Source organism: Condylostylus longicornis, unplaced genomic scaffold (assembly GCF_029603195.1).
Source record: "Condylostylus longicornis isolate FDR11 unplaced genomic scaffold, ASM2960319v2 ptg000010l, whole genome shotgun sequence".
Classification (NCBI taxonomy): domain Eukaryota; kingdom Metazoa; phylum Arthropoda; class Insecta; order Diptera; family Dolichopodidae; genus Condylostylus; species Condylostylus longicornis.
Window position 1 is genome coordinate 10825196 of NW_026577979.1, and position 15954 is coordinate 10841149.

The 15954-nt window shown below is 24.8% G+C and overlaps 1 protein-coding gene across 1 annotated transcript in view; it reads right to left on the bottom strand.

Moving 5' to 3' along the window:
• Nucleotides 1–15954, bottom strand: part of LOC129618741 (uncharacterized) — a 36311-nt gene continuing 20357 nt past the window's right edge. Inside the window, exons 2-7 of the mRNA XM_055533702.1 lie at nt 5300–5567; nt 4909–5051; nt 4636–4821; nt 4441–4544; nt 2237–3525; nt 1–991 (exon numbers count right to left, since the gene is read on the bottom strand). Coding sequence (XP_055389677.1) covers nt 315–991; nt 2237–3525; nt 4441–4544; nt 4636–4821; nt 4909–5051; nt 5300–5567 — 2667 coding nt within the window. The 3' untranslated portion in view covers nt 1–314. The remainder of the gene's footprint in view (nt 992–2236; nt 3526–4440; nt 4545–4635; nt 4822–4908; nt 5052–5299; nt 5568–15954) is intronic.

Consider the following 15954-nt stretch of genomic DNA (forward strand, 5'->3'; position numbering starts at 1 on the left):
TAATTATCATAAAAATATTCAAACAAAATATTTTTCTTAAGAAATCAAATAAAATCAATTTTATGCTTCAAAATATTTACATGTTATAAAATTAATTATATATAAAAAGGAAATATTTATAACAAGAGAAAAAATTCAAAATGCATTTAACAGTGCGATCATGAAATATAATCTTAATAATATTGTATGACAAACAAGTTTAAAAGTTTCGATACGCTCACAATTAAAATTATAATGCATCTTCAAGAATTTTAATCAAACAAAAAAAAAATTATCTAGTTTGGACCAGATTCAATTATAAAATTTTTGAAATTTTATGCATCCGCATATTCTATAATATCATCCATTTGAACTGTTATATCACTACCACCTGAATGATTCGATTGATTATCACCAGAAACTATTTTGGATGTGGCTGCTTCACCAGATGGTGATAAATTAACATTAAAATTTCCTATTAGACCTCCTGTTCCAGATCCTGTAATATAATTATCATAATCTAATGTATTGTTGTTTTGTTTAATTGATGTAAATGATGATGGATTTAATGATGTAGATGTGGATGGTGATGGCTGATGTTGTTCAACAATATTATTATCAGATAATTGTTTTTTATTTGGAATTGTATACTTTGGTATTCGACGATTTGATGTTGGTGATCTTGTTATGTGGAAGTTTGGATCATTTGAAAAATTTTTTGCCATTTTTTGAACATTTGTTAAGGGTTTAAAGCTGCTGCTGCTGCTGCTGTTATTTATGTTAGTGCTATTAAGAAAATTATTTTTATTATTGGCAGTAATTGATGAAGATGTTGACGGATGTAAAACATCAGGAAGATTTTTTTGATTTATTGTTTGTGATGTTGGTATATTAAATGTGGACGGTTTTTGTTGTATTGTTTTTTGATTATGTTTTGAAGAATTAATTGATGATTGATTTGAAGAATATGCTTTTGGTCCAATTATTGCATATGGCGGAATGATTTTGCGATCTAAAAAAAAATTATATTTAGCGTTAATAAGTAAAAAGCAAAAATGGAATTAAAAAATATGATTGTATTATTGTATTAAGAATATTATATAAAGCTTAAGATGATAATTATAAAATTGAAAATTAATTGCAAGCATAATTATGAAAATAACAAAAATACTGAGTTTAGAAAAATTAAAAATTTGAATTTTCCCTATGACAATATTTTGTTTTCGTGTTTATATATACAATTTATTGTTAGTAGGTTTTGGATGATTTATGCATATTGGTAGTTCTCATGTTTTGAAATGAAAGAAGTGAGCACAGTTTAATTGTCCGTTAAAAATATTAATTATTTGTCAATATTGGATTCGCACTATATTTAACAAATTTATTAGTTATTTAATTGTTTAAATTACCCTAATTTCGAATTCGAAGTAAAATTTTTTCTTTAATAACATAAAACAGAGTTGTGTGCATTTAACAAAAACATTTAACGTACTTGTCGTAATCGTTAAAAAAAGTAATTTATTAAGCGAGTGCCATTGAAGTTTGGCAATTTTATTGAATATTGTGAGTGACATGAATTGATGTTTGATGATAGAAACTAAAATTTGGTGTTATTCCAAAGTTGCATTTTAACTGGTGTTCTATACCAAGATGCATTCTATATGAATATTATATAAAATGAGTATTTCTAGCTTATTATATTAATCTTTAAATCATTAAATATACAAAAGCATTTTTGCCGGATTAAGTCTATAATAATTGGATGGTAAACTTGCAATATTTTGCAAATAATAAATACAAAATAATTTAATATATCTATATTTGTGAAACTGCCGTACACCATAGCAATTTAGTAGCAAATAAAAGCAAAAAAAAAAAAAACAAAACAGAAAATAAAATAAACATTTCCCGAAAAGGGTTAAACAATATTTGTTACAAAAAAACAATTAGCTTTGTATATGTCTATATTTGACATTTTGATCTCACCTTAAAAATACAATTTCTAGTAGACATTCTAATTTTATTAAAACAACAAGATTTTTACATGACAATTTTAGAATATTAAATTTTTTTTATCCTGTTTGAGAAAAATTCCAAAAGAAAAACAAAAAAAAAATTACGTAATAAAATTTCTTACTGTTTCATTTGCCATGTCTGTATCATATGCATATATAGATATTTATATTGTATATATATACATATATAAACGTATGTACACAGCTCTCAAAAACTCAATCATTTCAAATTAATATCTCACCTCTTTCATTTGAAATCGGCTCAGAATATAAATCTACCATATTGTCGTCATTACGATCAGCTGGGGAAGCATATTCATTTGTAAGTAACGGCTGTTGGGCGCTTGTAGGTTCTGCATATATATGATCGATATTTGTTTGTAAATCTGTAATGCCTGGTACAACAGTTGTTGATGCATATGGACCAACTCCTCTATTATTACCGCCTGTTCTATTAGTTATTCCACCACCAACGCCTCCCACTCCTCCACTACTAATACTATTAACATCATCTTGTATCACTGGTTCTGAATATGTTGGTTCGATTGGTGGTGCTGTACCGCTTGATGACGCTAAATGTTTATATAAAATATCTGTGAATGCAACAAAATCATCGCCAGTATTTTGACATTCATCTAATGCTTGTACAATGTCTCCAATAGATTTAACTCTTTGCATTTCATTAATATTACCGCGTAATAAAATTTGAGTATTTTTATTAACCTCATCGTAAACATCAGGTGGATATTTTTCTCTTAAGATATTTAATGTTTGATTAATAATTCGACGATCTTCATTCGAAAATATATGTTGATGCTTTTGTGCTGTACCATTTGGTGTTAGATTCGACACAGCTGAATTACTTTCGGAAAGATGTGTTGCAGCTTGTTGTTGCTGTTGTTGACGACGTTTTGTGTAAAATTTCATAGTTGCTATAAAAACTATAAGAACTAATATGACTAGAATAATAATGCCAACAATAATATAAATCCAATTTAAATCGAAACCTCCATCATCATTAGGATCAATGAAATTTGAATTGACATTCTTTTGTTCTTGGCCTTTCATGCAATCTAATGTATTTGCATTATAATCACAAACTTCATTAAGCCATGCAAGAATATTATATACACTACGTTTAAAACAATCTTTCAAATCATTTGAGACACGACAATAACTAAGTGATTTCAGATCGCGTGATGTTATTTGATCTAACCATTCGGTATTACAGGAACATAATTGATAGAATGATATTTCACGTATTATACAATATTTGTTAGGAATGTTCAGACTTCCAGGTTTTGGATTTGTAATTGAATTATTCTCGAATTTACAAAAGACTATATTTGGCGATGTTGGAGGTTGCTCAAGCAGCATGGAACCAAAATCTCTAAATTCATTTTGATGAATGTGTATATGAGTAAAATCTTTGATTCGAAGCCAATTGTCTCCTAATTTATTGATACGATTGTATGAAATTGTTGCGTTTGCCGCTACCACATATATTGCATTCGATTGAATTTCATCGATACTAAAATGAAAAAAAAAAATTATTAATTTAATTTTAAAAGCATAGACTTCATTTCTTAGGAGTTAGTGATTAGGATACTGGTCACATGTTTTAAAGGTTGATTTAAAATATTTTCTGATTTTTTTTTTTTGTCAAAATACGAACCGTTTGAAAAGTTTTCTCATATTTTTACTCTTCCAAAACTAATTTTTATTTTGATTAGAAATATATTACATTCTACTTCTTTTTTCATTACAGGTACGTATAAAATGATAATTAACAAATTTACAGGTGAGTATGCCGATAACATTGGGAAAAATTTGTTCTGAATGCAATTGTGAAACTTTTATTTTGAACTTTTTGAATTATATTTATAAATATGTGGTTTTATTATTGCAAAAGGAAATCCTCTTTGATTCATTCTATTTAATGAAATTCCGGAAATGTTCGACAACGTGGTTTCATTTCAATAAAATAGTAAAAATAAGTCTGATATTTTTAAAGTGACATTGATTTTAACTAAAATATTAAATTTTTAATCGAAAACTTTGACAACTTCAAGTTTAGTACTGCATATTTGTTAAATTTTTTGTAAATTCCACAAGCACATTTGAACATTTGTAAGTTCAGACATAAAATACATCTTAATTCAAGTTTCAATTTGAGTAAAAAAGCATGTGAACGTTTGTTTGCTTAACAGGATTTTTGATAACCAATTGATATTTGTAAACCTATGAATTTTACTATTAGTTTGAATGTTATTCAATTGAAATCTCTTAAACTTTTCGTTAATCTATGGTTTGATTGTTTAGTGAAAATTAAATTATTTAAAAATAAACATTTTTTACCGGAATTTTAAAGTAACGTAATTTGACTTTAAATTTTTACCCAAATTTTAAATTTTTCTAAATTTTTTTGATTTAACCGAAAACTTACTTATTATTCTTTAAAACTAATTCTGTAATGCCACTTCCTGAAATAGCTTCACTTTCCATCACACGAATATCGGCATTCGTTATTGAAAAATTATGACTTAAAAGCTAAAATTAAAAATAATTTTTTTTTAATATCAAATTATAGTTGTAAAGTATTTAATTAACAAAAAAATACAAAATTTTTAAGAAAAATTACCTTTTCAGTAATTGCTTTTGAACGAAACACATCAATTTTACATCGATAAAATACAATCGAATTGATATTATTCACATCAAATGCACCAGTATCGATTATTCCAATTGTACAATTATCAAATTTAATTTCACGTAAAGAAGCTTCGAAACGATTTAATTCATCAATTTTTGAATCTTCTATTGTAAGCTAAAAATATTTAAATTTTTTAACAAAAAATTTTAGTATGAACACGATTAAATTTATTGAAAATTAATAAATATTTATTAGTTTTACCTTAGCTTGAGCTTTATTAAAGGCTCCTACATCAAAACGTAAATCTTTAATATTCGAGAATTGCCCTTCAAAGGATGTATTTTGAAATGCATTCTTATAAATTTTAACAAAACCACTATTCCTTACTATTAAACGAAATTCACCTGGAATTTTAAAATATTTTTTAATTAAATTGATAATGAATAATGTTAGTAAGGTTTAAATACGAAATAAGTTTGTTAAAAAAATAAAATGTAAAAAATTGAATTTATAGCGCACCCAATTTAAATACCTTTTTTTAAAATAGATAAAGAAATTGCAAGAATATAGAGGGAAACCGAAATGCAAATTCGGGCTGTATAGGTGAATTAAAATAATAAAAAGCAATTTTAAATATTTTTGACTACCTTACCTGAAAAAGAATCAGTACGTAAAATAACGGTTCCAACATCGACAATTGTTATCTCTGGATATGGTCCATTATTTCCTTTCAAGGAATTTTGACTAATCTCAATTTGTGAATTACTCTCATCTGATATTCCTTCAACACGTATACTATTAATTAAATTATTTTCGAATAATCCTTCATCAATTCGAAATTGAGTATGAGTGCTCAATTTGATTATAAATGATTTTGTTTTTTGTGGAACTTCCAATTTAGAATTAAAAACGGAATCCATCTAAAATGAAAAAGAAATTGTTTGTATTAAAATTTTTTATTTAAAATAAGTAAATAAAAATATTTTTAAAATTAAAACTGAAATTGACGCAGAAAAAAATATTTTAGACAATTTGTCCAGCTAGTTTCAATATTTGTACTTTAAATTCAGAAAGAAATTTCAGCTGTAAATTTTAATACAACTTATAGAAATTTAACAACTACATAAATATGATTCTATAACATACTTGGTTTCTGAAGATATTTATGAACCTTAAATATATTTTAGATATAAGCTATTTTAAGCAATATATAAACATATGTATATTAAGCAATATATGCTTGTCTACATTACTTGAATAACTGACCCAGTATAATAAAATTTTAAACATAATAAATTCTATTATATAATACATAACACATGTTATTTCAATTATAAAAATTTTAGAAAGGGTTTTATTAAATTTGAACTGTATACCAAACCCAATTAATAATTTAGATCTTCCCCGTCTATTTTTTGTGTATTGGTAAATGTTATGCTGAAATACCAAAATGATATTTTTGTTCATTGATTAAAAATTATTGAATTCTTCTGTTAACAGACCCCTCTCTCTAAATATGCATGTATGTATATACGAAATTTACTAAATATTTCTTTTTCTTATATAACAAAGTTGAAATAAATATTATAATGAAATTTAAAAATTCAACAAAAATTTTCAACTTCCTGTCTCTTTAAATCGCTTTAATTGACTTTAAACTTGGTTTTTATTCTTAGCGTAATTTCTATATTGTTAAAATTTGATTGTAAAAAAAATTTCTGTGTTTTATTAAATGAAGTTTTGAACAAAAAATACATGTGCATTCGGTTATAAGCGCTTAGATAACCAAATTACATCACGCTTAAACCCATTAAATTTTTATGCCTATATGAATGTGAACAGAAGTGAACCCTATTCCGCTATATACATATGTATTATATCCACTTTGTTAAATGTTACGCATAAAAAAATAATAACGACGAATTTTGTAATTTTTATGAAATTGATTTTAATGCCAAAGTGAACACACTTAATACTTAATATGAAAAAATTAAAAATGGTTTTAATCTCAATTATATTGAATTTTTATAAAAGCAGCACATATTTTCGCTTTAAATGAATTGAGATCGTTAAGTTTAATAGGGTTAAAATTTTGTTTTTTTACATCATTTTCAATAGATCTAAGAATATTAATTAAATACAAATCTACGTATCTATTATGTCCACGAATTCAGTATTCAGTAGTTCAATAAATTCAATAGTTTGAGTTTCCATTTGCAGTATTGAGCTGGGAAATAAGGAGTGAATAATTGAGGTAAACCTCCTTTAAACATTTAGAATAAAATTCTTATTATATAATAAAAGCCAAATGTTGCATACGTAGTCTATGAGAACGTAAAAAGTTGAGATTGGATCTTTAAATGCACTTGTTCATGATGTCACGTGACAAATATTTTACACTTATTTTTTATTGATTTTGATGACGTTGGAAGGGTTGCGACACCATCACAACAGGAAGTTGCTAGTATCTATATATTAGCAACTGCGACAAAGAAAGAGCAATGTAAAATAAAAACTCATATACTTATATGTAGTTTTTTAGTCTCAGTCATGTTCTTTGTTTCAATTAAGTATACGAATTTTTATGTTTCCCTTCCTGTTTACAATACTTAGTTGTTATTTAATTATAAATCTGGGTACTTCAGAAGTATTTCCGTTGACTACAGTTATGGCCCATTTATTGAAGCCAAAATTTTATTGTATGGATTTACCTTTTGGCTCAGCTTTCAATAATTTGTTTAATACAGGAGTTTTCTAAATGTAATAATAACAAATGTATAAAGATGTTGAAGAATCATAACGTTATATGTATATGAAAATTTCGAAAAATTTAGAACTTTTTCTGAATTCTTTGAATATGGTGTTAAAAATAAATTTATTAAATATTTTTAAATACATACTTTAAAATCTCTTAAGAAAAGAGATTGCAAATGTTGCATATGCTACAATAATAAAAATTGCATATACCAAGGCGTTTGAAATCTTTATTACTTTCTGCAAATTAAATAAAATTATAATTTTGCACATTATCAATTCAATAAAACTCCATAAAATTTTATTCATTAAAATTTGCTCTCGTGTAAATCACGTTAATATTAATAAATTTTATTAAAAAAGATTTTTCTTCTTAAAAAGTGTTGGTTGTATAAGCGCTACTTTTGCTTTTTGAATGCCTCTATGTACATATGCTATAAGAATTTTATACAATCATATGAGTTTAAATTAAAATAAACAATTCTGTTTAAAATTCATTAATGCAATTTTCTACTTAAAATATAAGTGCATTTCTTGTATATTATAACAACATTTATGATGAATACAAGTAAGTATATGTGTTCATTATAAAACTGTGTAATTCGTATATCAGAATGTATAAATGTAATATTCATCCAATAAAATAATTTGAATTTAGAGCAATGATCTTTTGCTGCACCCTTAATGTATAATGTTTATCTAAAAATAACAAAAAATAAATTTCCAGACTGTTAACAGACGACAGTCATCGTGTCGTTTTTGGTGCAAATGAAAAATTCAAAAAGTGATGTTGTGTGTGCGCGATTTTTTTGTCACATTAATTCAATTTTCTCATATTTTTGTTTTTTTTTATTGGTGTTATTGTTATTTTTGTTATTGCATTCGATCTTCTTTGCGCAACGAAATTAAATTTTTGTCTTTTGCTATGCGATTTTTATATAAACTTTGTGATGCTGTGAGATTTTTAGTGCAATGTCTTTTTAAGTGTTTCCAAAGTTTTTGTTAATTTAAGTCGAAAAAGAAGATTTCGTCTTTAATAATACGCCGATTATAAAGCAGGCTTTTTATGTTTTTTTTTTTATATTTTTCTTTATTTGCTAAATTTATTTTATTTTATTTGTTTGTTGACCGATTGATTCGATGTAGTAGTGGTGAATACCAAGATCTTAAAATAAAAATTATATAAAAAAGAAAAGAAAATTGTTGTCTTTTACAAAAGTAAAGTGTTCATTCAAATTAACCTTTTGTGCAAATTTACTTATATTCATTTTATTCCAAAAATGGTGACATAAATTTATGTTTGATCAATGAAGAATTTGAATTTTTTTAAAAGTACTTTGTAAATTTGTCTGGTATGTAAAAAAATTTTTATCTGAAACAGTAAAGTGGTTTGATTGAAATAAAATGTTTTAGTTTTCCGGTTCTTAATTACAAAATTTTATCATTAAATTCTTGGAAGTGTGTGATTAGCCTAATAGTATAATAAATCGACCCTATAGGAAATCATAAATCAGATTTTATAAAATAAAAATGGTATGTTCGGAAGTTTTACAAATTGTTTTAAGTTCTAGGAATTTTTTTCAACTCTATATATTGCTTACAAGTATGTAATAATAAAATAGTCATAACTAGAGTTAGACTTGCTATTTTAAAAAAATCAGCTTCAGAAAACTCCTGGAATTGGCCAAATAATGAAAAATCTGAAACGTATACGTTCAAATCCATATATGTATATAATATATACAATTTATTAGATGTTTAATAAAGTGAGTTCGTAATTGAAATTTTTGATCTTTGTTTATCCGATTCACATAAATTTGAAAATGAATTTCACATAAATTTCGAATGAATAAAAATTTATTTTTGACAGAGATTTGAGTCTCTTGCACGAGTAGTGCGCTGGATACTGTTCAGTCAAAATTAATTTGGTAAATTTGGCACTAGAGAAACAAATTATAGTAAAACTTAAAAAATTTTAGGGGATGGATAAACCTTTTAACTTCGCAAGTGATGATCAATCCAAAACCCTTTCTAATGTTATAGAAATTTATAATAATTATTTAATTTGTTAAAACCACATTCCCTTTCATAATTTTTATATTTTATTGCAATTTCAATTTTTTTTTTATGAATGGAATAAATTTCTCAGACAAGTGTACATCCTGCATCTGTTAATCTTATCATGTTTCTTAAATGTTTAAGTTGATCTAATTTAGACAAATTTGGGAGAAAAATTTTAATATGCTTAATTTCTTTTTTAATATTATTCATTTTTACACATTTCTAATATAATTTGCCTATCTAATAGAATTAATTTATATTTTTGTTTTCTTTGCGTCATGACAAAATATTAAAAGTTCTATTAGGGTATTAACAAATTAATCTTCTCATAACAATGAAATATTATCCAACACAACACATTGACTTGCCTATAATTTTCTTCTATACCATTTGGAAAACCACAAATCGACCAGAAAAAAATGTGGAAGTACGAAAATTATGGGACTTTGTCAAATAAACTGACATTAGATCGCGTAAAACATACCAAAATTTTGCTTTTTCATTAGGCTGTGAGCATTTAACTTCAAACTATAACTACATACATATATAAATATAGAGTTTACATTAAAGCCCTTTAAATTATTTGTATATTTGGTATGTTTTGCTGTGTACTAATATATGAAAATTTACAATAGAATATCAAGAATTATGGACCGCAAATATATCATCAATAGTATGGCATCTGTCCAAAATAGAGAATGCGATGAAAACAATCAGAATTTAGAATATAAAATAAAAGATAAATTATTGCTCATCTAGGTTAAAGAGGGCACCAATAGATAACTTAACAAGTTTGTGTGCTGTTTAGTTTGCGTTTATGTTATGTTAAGTTCATTCGGCTCAAATCATTCGAATCTGCGCGTCCTACATTTCTTTATACGAATAATTTAGTGTTGTTTCTTTTTTGTTTTGGTCCAATAGAATACTTTTTTTGTTCTTGTTCATATACACATTTAGAGTTAATGTGAATGAAGACAAGAGAAAGTATTGCATTTTGTTTTCTGTGGTCTTCAAAATTTTATTTTTATTCTATTTTTAATTTGGTTAAATCTTAAAATGAAAATATTTATGGAAAGAAGATTACTTTTTTAAAAAATTTAGTTGTTTTTTTTTATATTATAACAATAAAAAATGGATATAAAAATTTTAGGAAAAAATTTAAATGTAAAATATTTGTAATTTTGTAATGACTAGTTGGGTCGAAAGTTTTCAGAGAATTAGGTTGTGAAAAAGAAAGTGATGTTCTGTGAGAGAAATCAATAAACTGTTATACTTAGGTTGATAAAAATTGATAAAATTGGTGAACTTAAAAAGTTTAAAGAAATGTGGCGCCGAAGTTATGTTTCAGATATATTCCAGAATTAATTTACATTTTTTTGCAATAAAAATTGTAAGATATAAGTAATAATAAGTTGAAGATAAAATAATCCTACTTTATACATTGTTTAATATTGACGCTAAAATTAGACCTAGGTAGTCCAATTGACGTTTAATAAGAACCCAAACAAAGTGTTTATTACATAAAATATAAAACTATTAAAAAAATTTAACCAATTTTGAAATGATAAGACGTTTCTTGCCACCATCTATTTTAGGATGCGATTGCCAGTATAACCAAGCAACTCATACCAACCAATCACATTATTTTATTGAACTCTACAATAACGTATATGATCACTGGAACTTCTACTGGATTATTTCGAAGAATTTAGTTATTTTTATTAAGAAACTTTAAGTATTTCACAAAGTATCACAAATAACCTAAGAAATGTTTAACATCACTTCGTATATTTTTGTAAATTATATTTCTTAACAAACAATTATTATTTGTACGTAAAATGACAACAAATTCAAGCAAAATAAAAAGTAATAAAATGAAAAATAGAATGAAATTTATAGAATTTTGTATCAAAACAAACGTTTTTCTAGAAACAAAAAATATTAAATTAAAAAAAACGAAAAATTCTTAAAACAAAACGTCAAAGGTGAAATTATTTACATATTCGATGAAGAAAAAAATTTTTTTAGGTGATTTCTTTTAGGATTACGTTATTCTATTAAAATGATTTGTGTTACACCTGTACGCAACTAATTCTAAAATATTTAATATTCTTTGAAATATAAAAGTTTTAAATAGCTTAAAAATAAATGCATTTAAATGTGTTTTAAATTATGAATATGAAATATAGAAATTGGATTATAAATGTTTTGATTTAAGTTGAGGCGCATGAATTTATTATAAGAACATTATTTGTGGTTGAATTCTTGTTTGCATATATGTATGTGTGTGATATTTGAATTGGGCTATATCTTTCATTATTCTTCTACAATTATATATGTACATATGTATATTCACAAATTTACGAATTATTCAATAAATTATTTTAATTTAATAAATATTTTTATCGTGACTACTAAAAAGTGCAAATACCAATTAAATTATGTAACTGTTATAATGTTATTAAACTGTTGTAATGTTAGCAGTAATAATGGAACAGTTGAGCTTTATGATTTTGTTGATCTTATTGTTTCGGAAATATTCCTAAGGCGCATCTTTACTTCGCTAGAAAGGTTTAAATTTTTCTATGCAAAAAACATGTCACTTTGCTGTTTATAAAATTCTTGTTATTAATAATAAAATCTAAATTAAACTTAGACAGGATTAATCCGAAAAGAATTGAGAATTGAAAAAGTTTAAAAACGTCGTGTTTACCAGTTGATTTCATCATTTATCTTATTTTATTTATTTTTTAAAGTTTTAAAAAATTTAACTATTTTGTTTTTACATCCGCTAACAATTGTTTTCAATTTGAATAAGCAAACTAGTGTTTGTGTGAAATATTGTAATGTTAAATATTTTTTTAAACTCAAATACAAATTTACATACATATTTTCGAAGAAACGATTTTTGACAAACTAAAAAGTGTTAATTACTTAAACGCTTCCTTCAAAATATTTTATGCTAAACGTCACCTACAACTTTTCATCTTCCTTTTTGGTTTTTTGCTTTATTGAATAAAACCGTGAGAAAATGTGAAAATTTAACAAACACAAAATTACATACTTAGTATTTTTTGACCATAAAATCAAGATTTTATTTTTATGATTATACAAAAATAAGTGTCTACTAATTTTTAATGGATCTTTGAGGATTTTATTAAACAAAAGTCCCATATGTACAAAAATATAAAAGAATATCCTTTTACGAAGGCCGTTTGTAATTAGAAATGAGTTGAAAGATCACGTTTTTCGATGGGTTTCTAATATTTGAAAAATGCAGTCGTGCACAAATTATGAACATTGAATACGGTTAGGTATGCATACCATATGAATTAGAATATATATGTATGTATGTATGGACATAATTGTACACTATATCATTTTAGTGTTTTGCTACTTTAAAATCTTCACATTCATAAAATTTGTTAATGAATTTCTACTCTCATGCAAGTAAGTGTTGTAATAATAAATTTTATGACATTTTCAAGTAATTCTTGTTGTTTCATGTTCTTTTCAATTCGAATCTTTGTTCTGATCAATATTTTTTTTTCTTTTTTTGTTTTGCTTCTTGACTAAAAATAAAAGTGAACAGGTAGAAAATTTTTTTATTTTGTTTGCCTTTTTCCTTTCAAGCGATCTTTTCTTTAATTTTTTTTTAGTACGTGCTTGTTATTTTTTTATAACTTCAATAAGTTCATTTTAGTTCACTAGAAATTGAAAAATACTGTGTAATTCAAGTAATTTTTCATTCGAAAATCAAAAATTTTTGCTTTGAAAAGGTTTTTAATTTTTTTTTTAAATATTTTCCATTCTAAACTTAGAGGTTTATTTAGGTTCATGATATACACCTATAAAATTGAAGCAACAAATGCTTGTCGCTTAGCAGCGCAGCGTGATCTATAATCTTAACATTTTGAAGGCAGTGTTGTCCCTAATGTGTAAAGAAATTCTTTTTAGTTTTTAACGAGAACATGTATACTTTTGTTCAAATTCTTCTAAAGATTTATTACTTAAGACAATACTTACTTCGAAGAATGTTGCATAAATCTAAAAATTAACATAATATTTTAATTCTTTTATGGTAGATCTGAACAAATTTTCTGCAATCATCGGCGGATCTTTTTAGGCTTTACTGCATTAAGATTTTATATGAATGGATCATGACAATTTACGACAAACTTGGTATCCTAACCTTTTGGTTTGCTTTTTAACAAAGTGCATGCATAAGATTTATGTATATAAATATATATGTTACATATAAGTATTAGAAAAATTGTAAGAATCTATCTTAAAGTCATATTCGGTCTTTTTTTCATTAAGTTGCTTTGTTTGTACTTTTAATTTTGTTCTTTATTTACCAATCTTATTTCTTTTCAAGCAAACGATATGAAAACAGAGAGTTATCTGAGTGAGACTAAATAAATATGCATACAATAACTAATAAATATAAAGATGCATATGTATAGGTACATAGTAAATACACATATGTATCTATGATGTGATATTTTATATTTAAATAAAAATATTTTTACAATTACATGTTACATACTTACATTAAGTAATATGTGGGTAAAAATATAACCATAACATTAGCAGGATAACCAAACACTGCGTCTGAGTTTAAAAAAACTATAGGTATGTATATATACTTATACAGTGTATTTCCATATATAAGGAGATAAATAAGTAAACATTGTTTCAGTCACATATAGAATAGAAGTCACGTAATATTTATTATCAAATCTTTTGATAATTGCATTTGAAATAAGTATTTTTTAAAATCTGATTTTTATCTTTTCTAAAACAACATTTAATATATTTTTATGCCTTTTATATGCTGCATATATTTATGTACTTGCATATGGATGTATGTGTTATGCTTTTATTTAATAAAAATGCACTTAACCCAATTACTCATTGAAATTTTCAGGATTTTGAATGGATAAGAGTATCCCAGCATCTATGACACTGTTAAGTTATAACTTTTGTTGAAAAATCTTACATTTTTTCAATATTTAATGTTGTTATAAAATGACTATTGAAATGAAATTCAATTAACGCCGCTGAATTAAAGTAAATCGAAAATAATTTGAAAACTTTTGATCACGCGGATATTATTGGGTTAAACAACTTGTAAATTGGTTTTTTCTATTTGTAAGCACGTATGTACATATATGTAAATAATTATATATATCTTAATTTTTATATCAAAATAAATATGTGTAGAAAATAATTCCATGTAATTCTTAAGAATTATTTGTAAAATGAATTGGTTTAGTATATCTTAAACTATTAAGAATGTAAACCGAAAACAAATAATGTTAAAAACAGGAAAAGAACATTTAAAACAATTACTTCGTTACACAATAGTTATGTTAACTTGACTGTAATATTTTCCTTCATTTTGTAATAAATTTAATTTTGATGTGTATATACATATGTACGTGTACACGTGAATTTAAAAAAAAAAATGCTGCAATTAAATAAAGAAAAACTACAACGGAAACACTTTTTTTACACAATAAATAAATAAGAGCTATATTAAAATTTAATGTAATAAATCTTATATGGTTCATTTGTCCTTGAAAATTTCTAGTACTTGAAATTATATCACCATCTGTAATTAGAAGGGAGAGACAAAATAATAAAACGTTAAGCTAAGTTTTAGGTTTCGATTAAATTTAATATCACTTATGTAAAAAAGGTACACTTCTATAGATAAATTTGATAATCGAATGCGAACTGTCACCATTCGAAAATTTTCGTATTTTCGACTACGCGATCGAGATATGAATTGACTATACTTAATAACTAACCGTGCTATGACAATGCTAGCCAGTAAATCCTGTTTTGTTTAAGTTTCATTTTCATTATTGTAATTGTAGTTTTTCTTTTTATTTAAAAGAATTTAGATTTGAAAATTTCGCCTAATACTTAGTTTAAATTTAAAATAAGTTTGCCCAAGAGACTTTAAATATTTTTAGAATCTCATTCAATATTCTTTAACGTAAGTTTTTTTTAACATTTAAAGTAATTTAATCGTGAAGAAGTAAGAAAGTTAAAATTCAATTTGCCATACTTATGCTTTTTCAAAATAATACGTTGAAAATGTTTAACATGTGTTTAAGTATATGTGTACATATGTATTTCATTAACTTAGAAATATTACTTTACTCTATTTAGTAAGGTAATAATTTTTCAAATTTGCTAATGCCATCTACTAAACCATTATGTATCTTTGTTAATCACTGTTTAATTGTACTTAGAATTGATTGAATAAGTTTTATAAGCGTTTTTCTAAATATATTTAAGTAATAAAAATATTGATTTATCTTTTTTTCTATTATTTATTAATAAATATCATTTTTTATAAATTAAATTTTATGCAAATTCATTTTATTACAAGCGCCCATAACAAACCACAATTCAATTTCAATATAAACAAAATATTAATTTAATATCATTGCTTGCTATGAATTTACATACACCTCT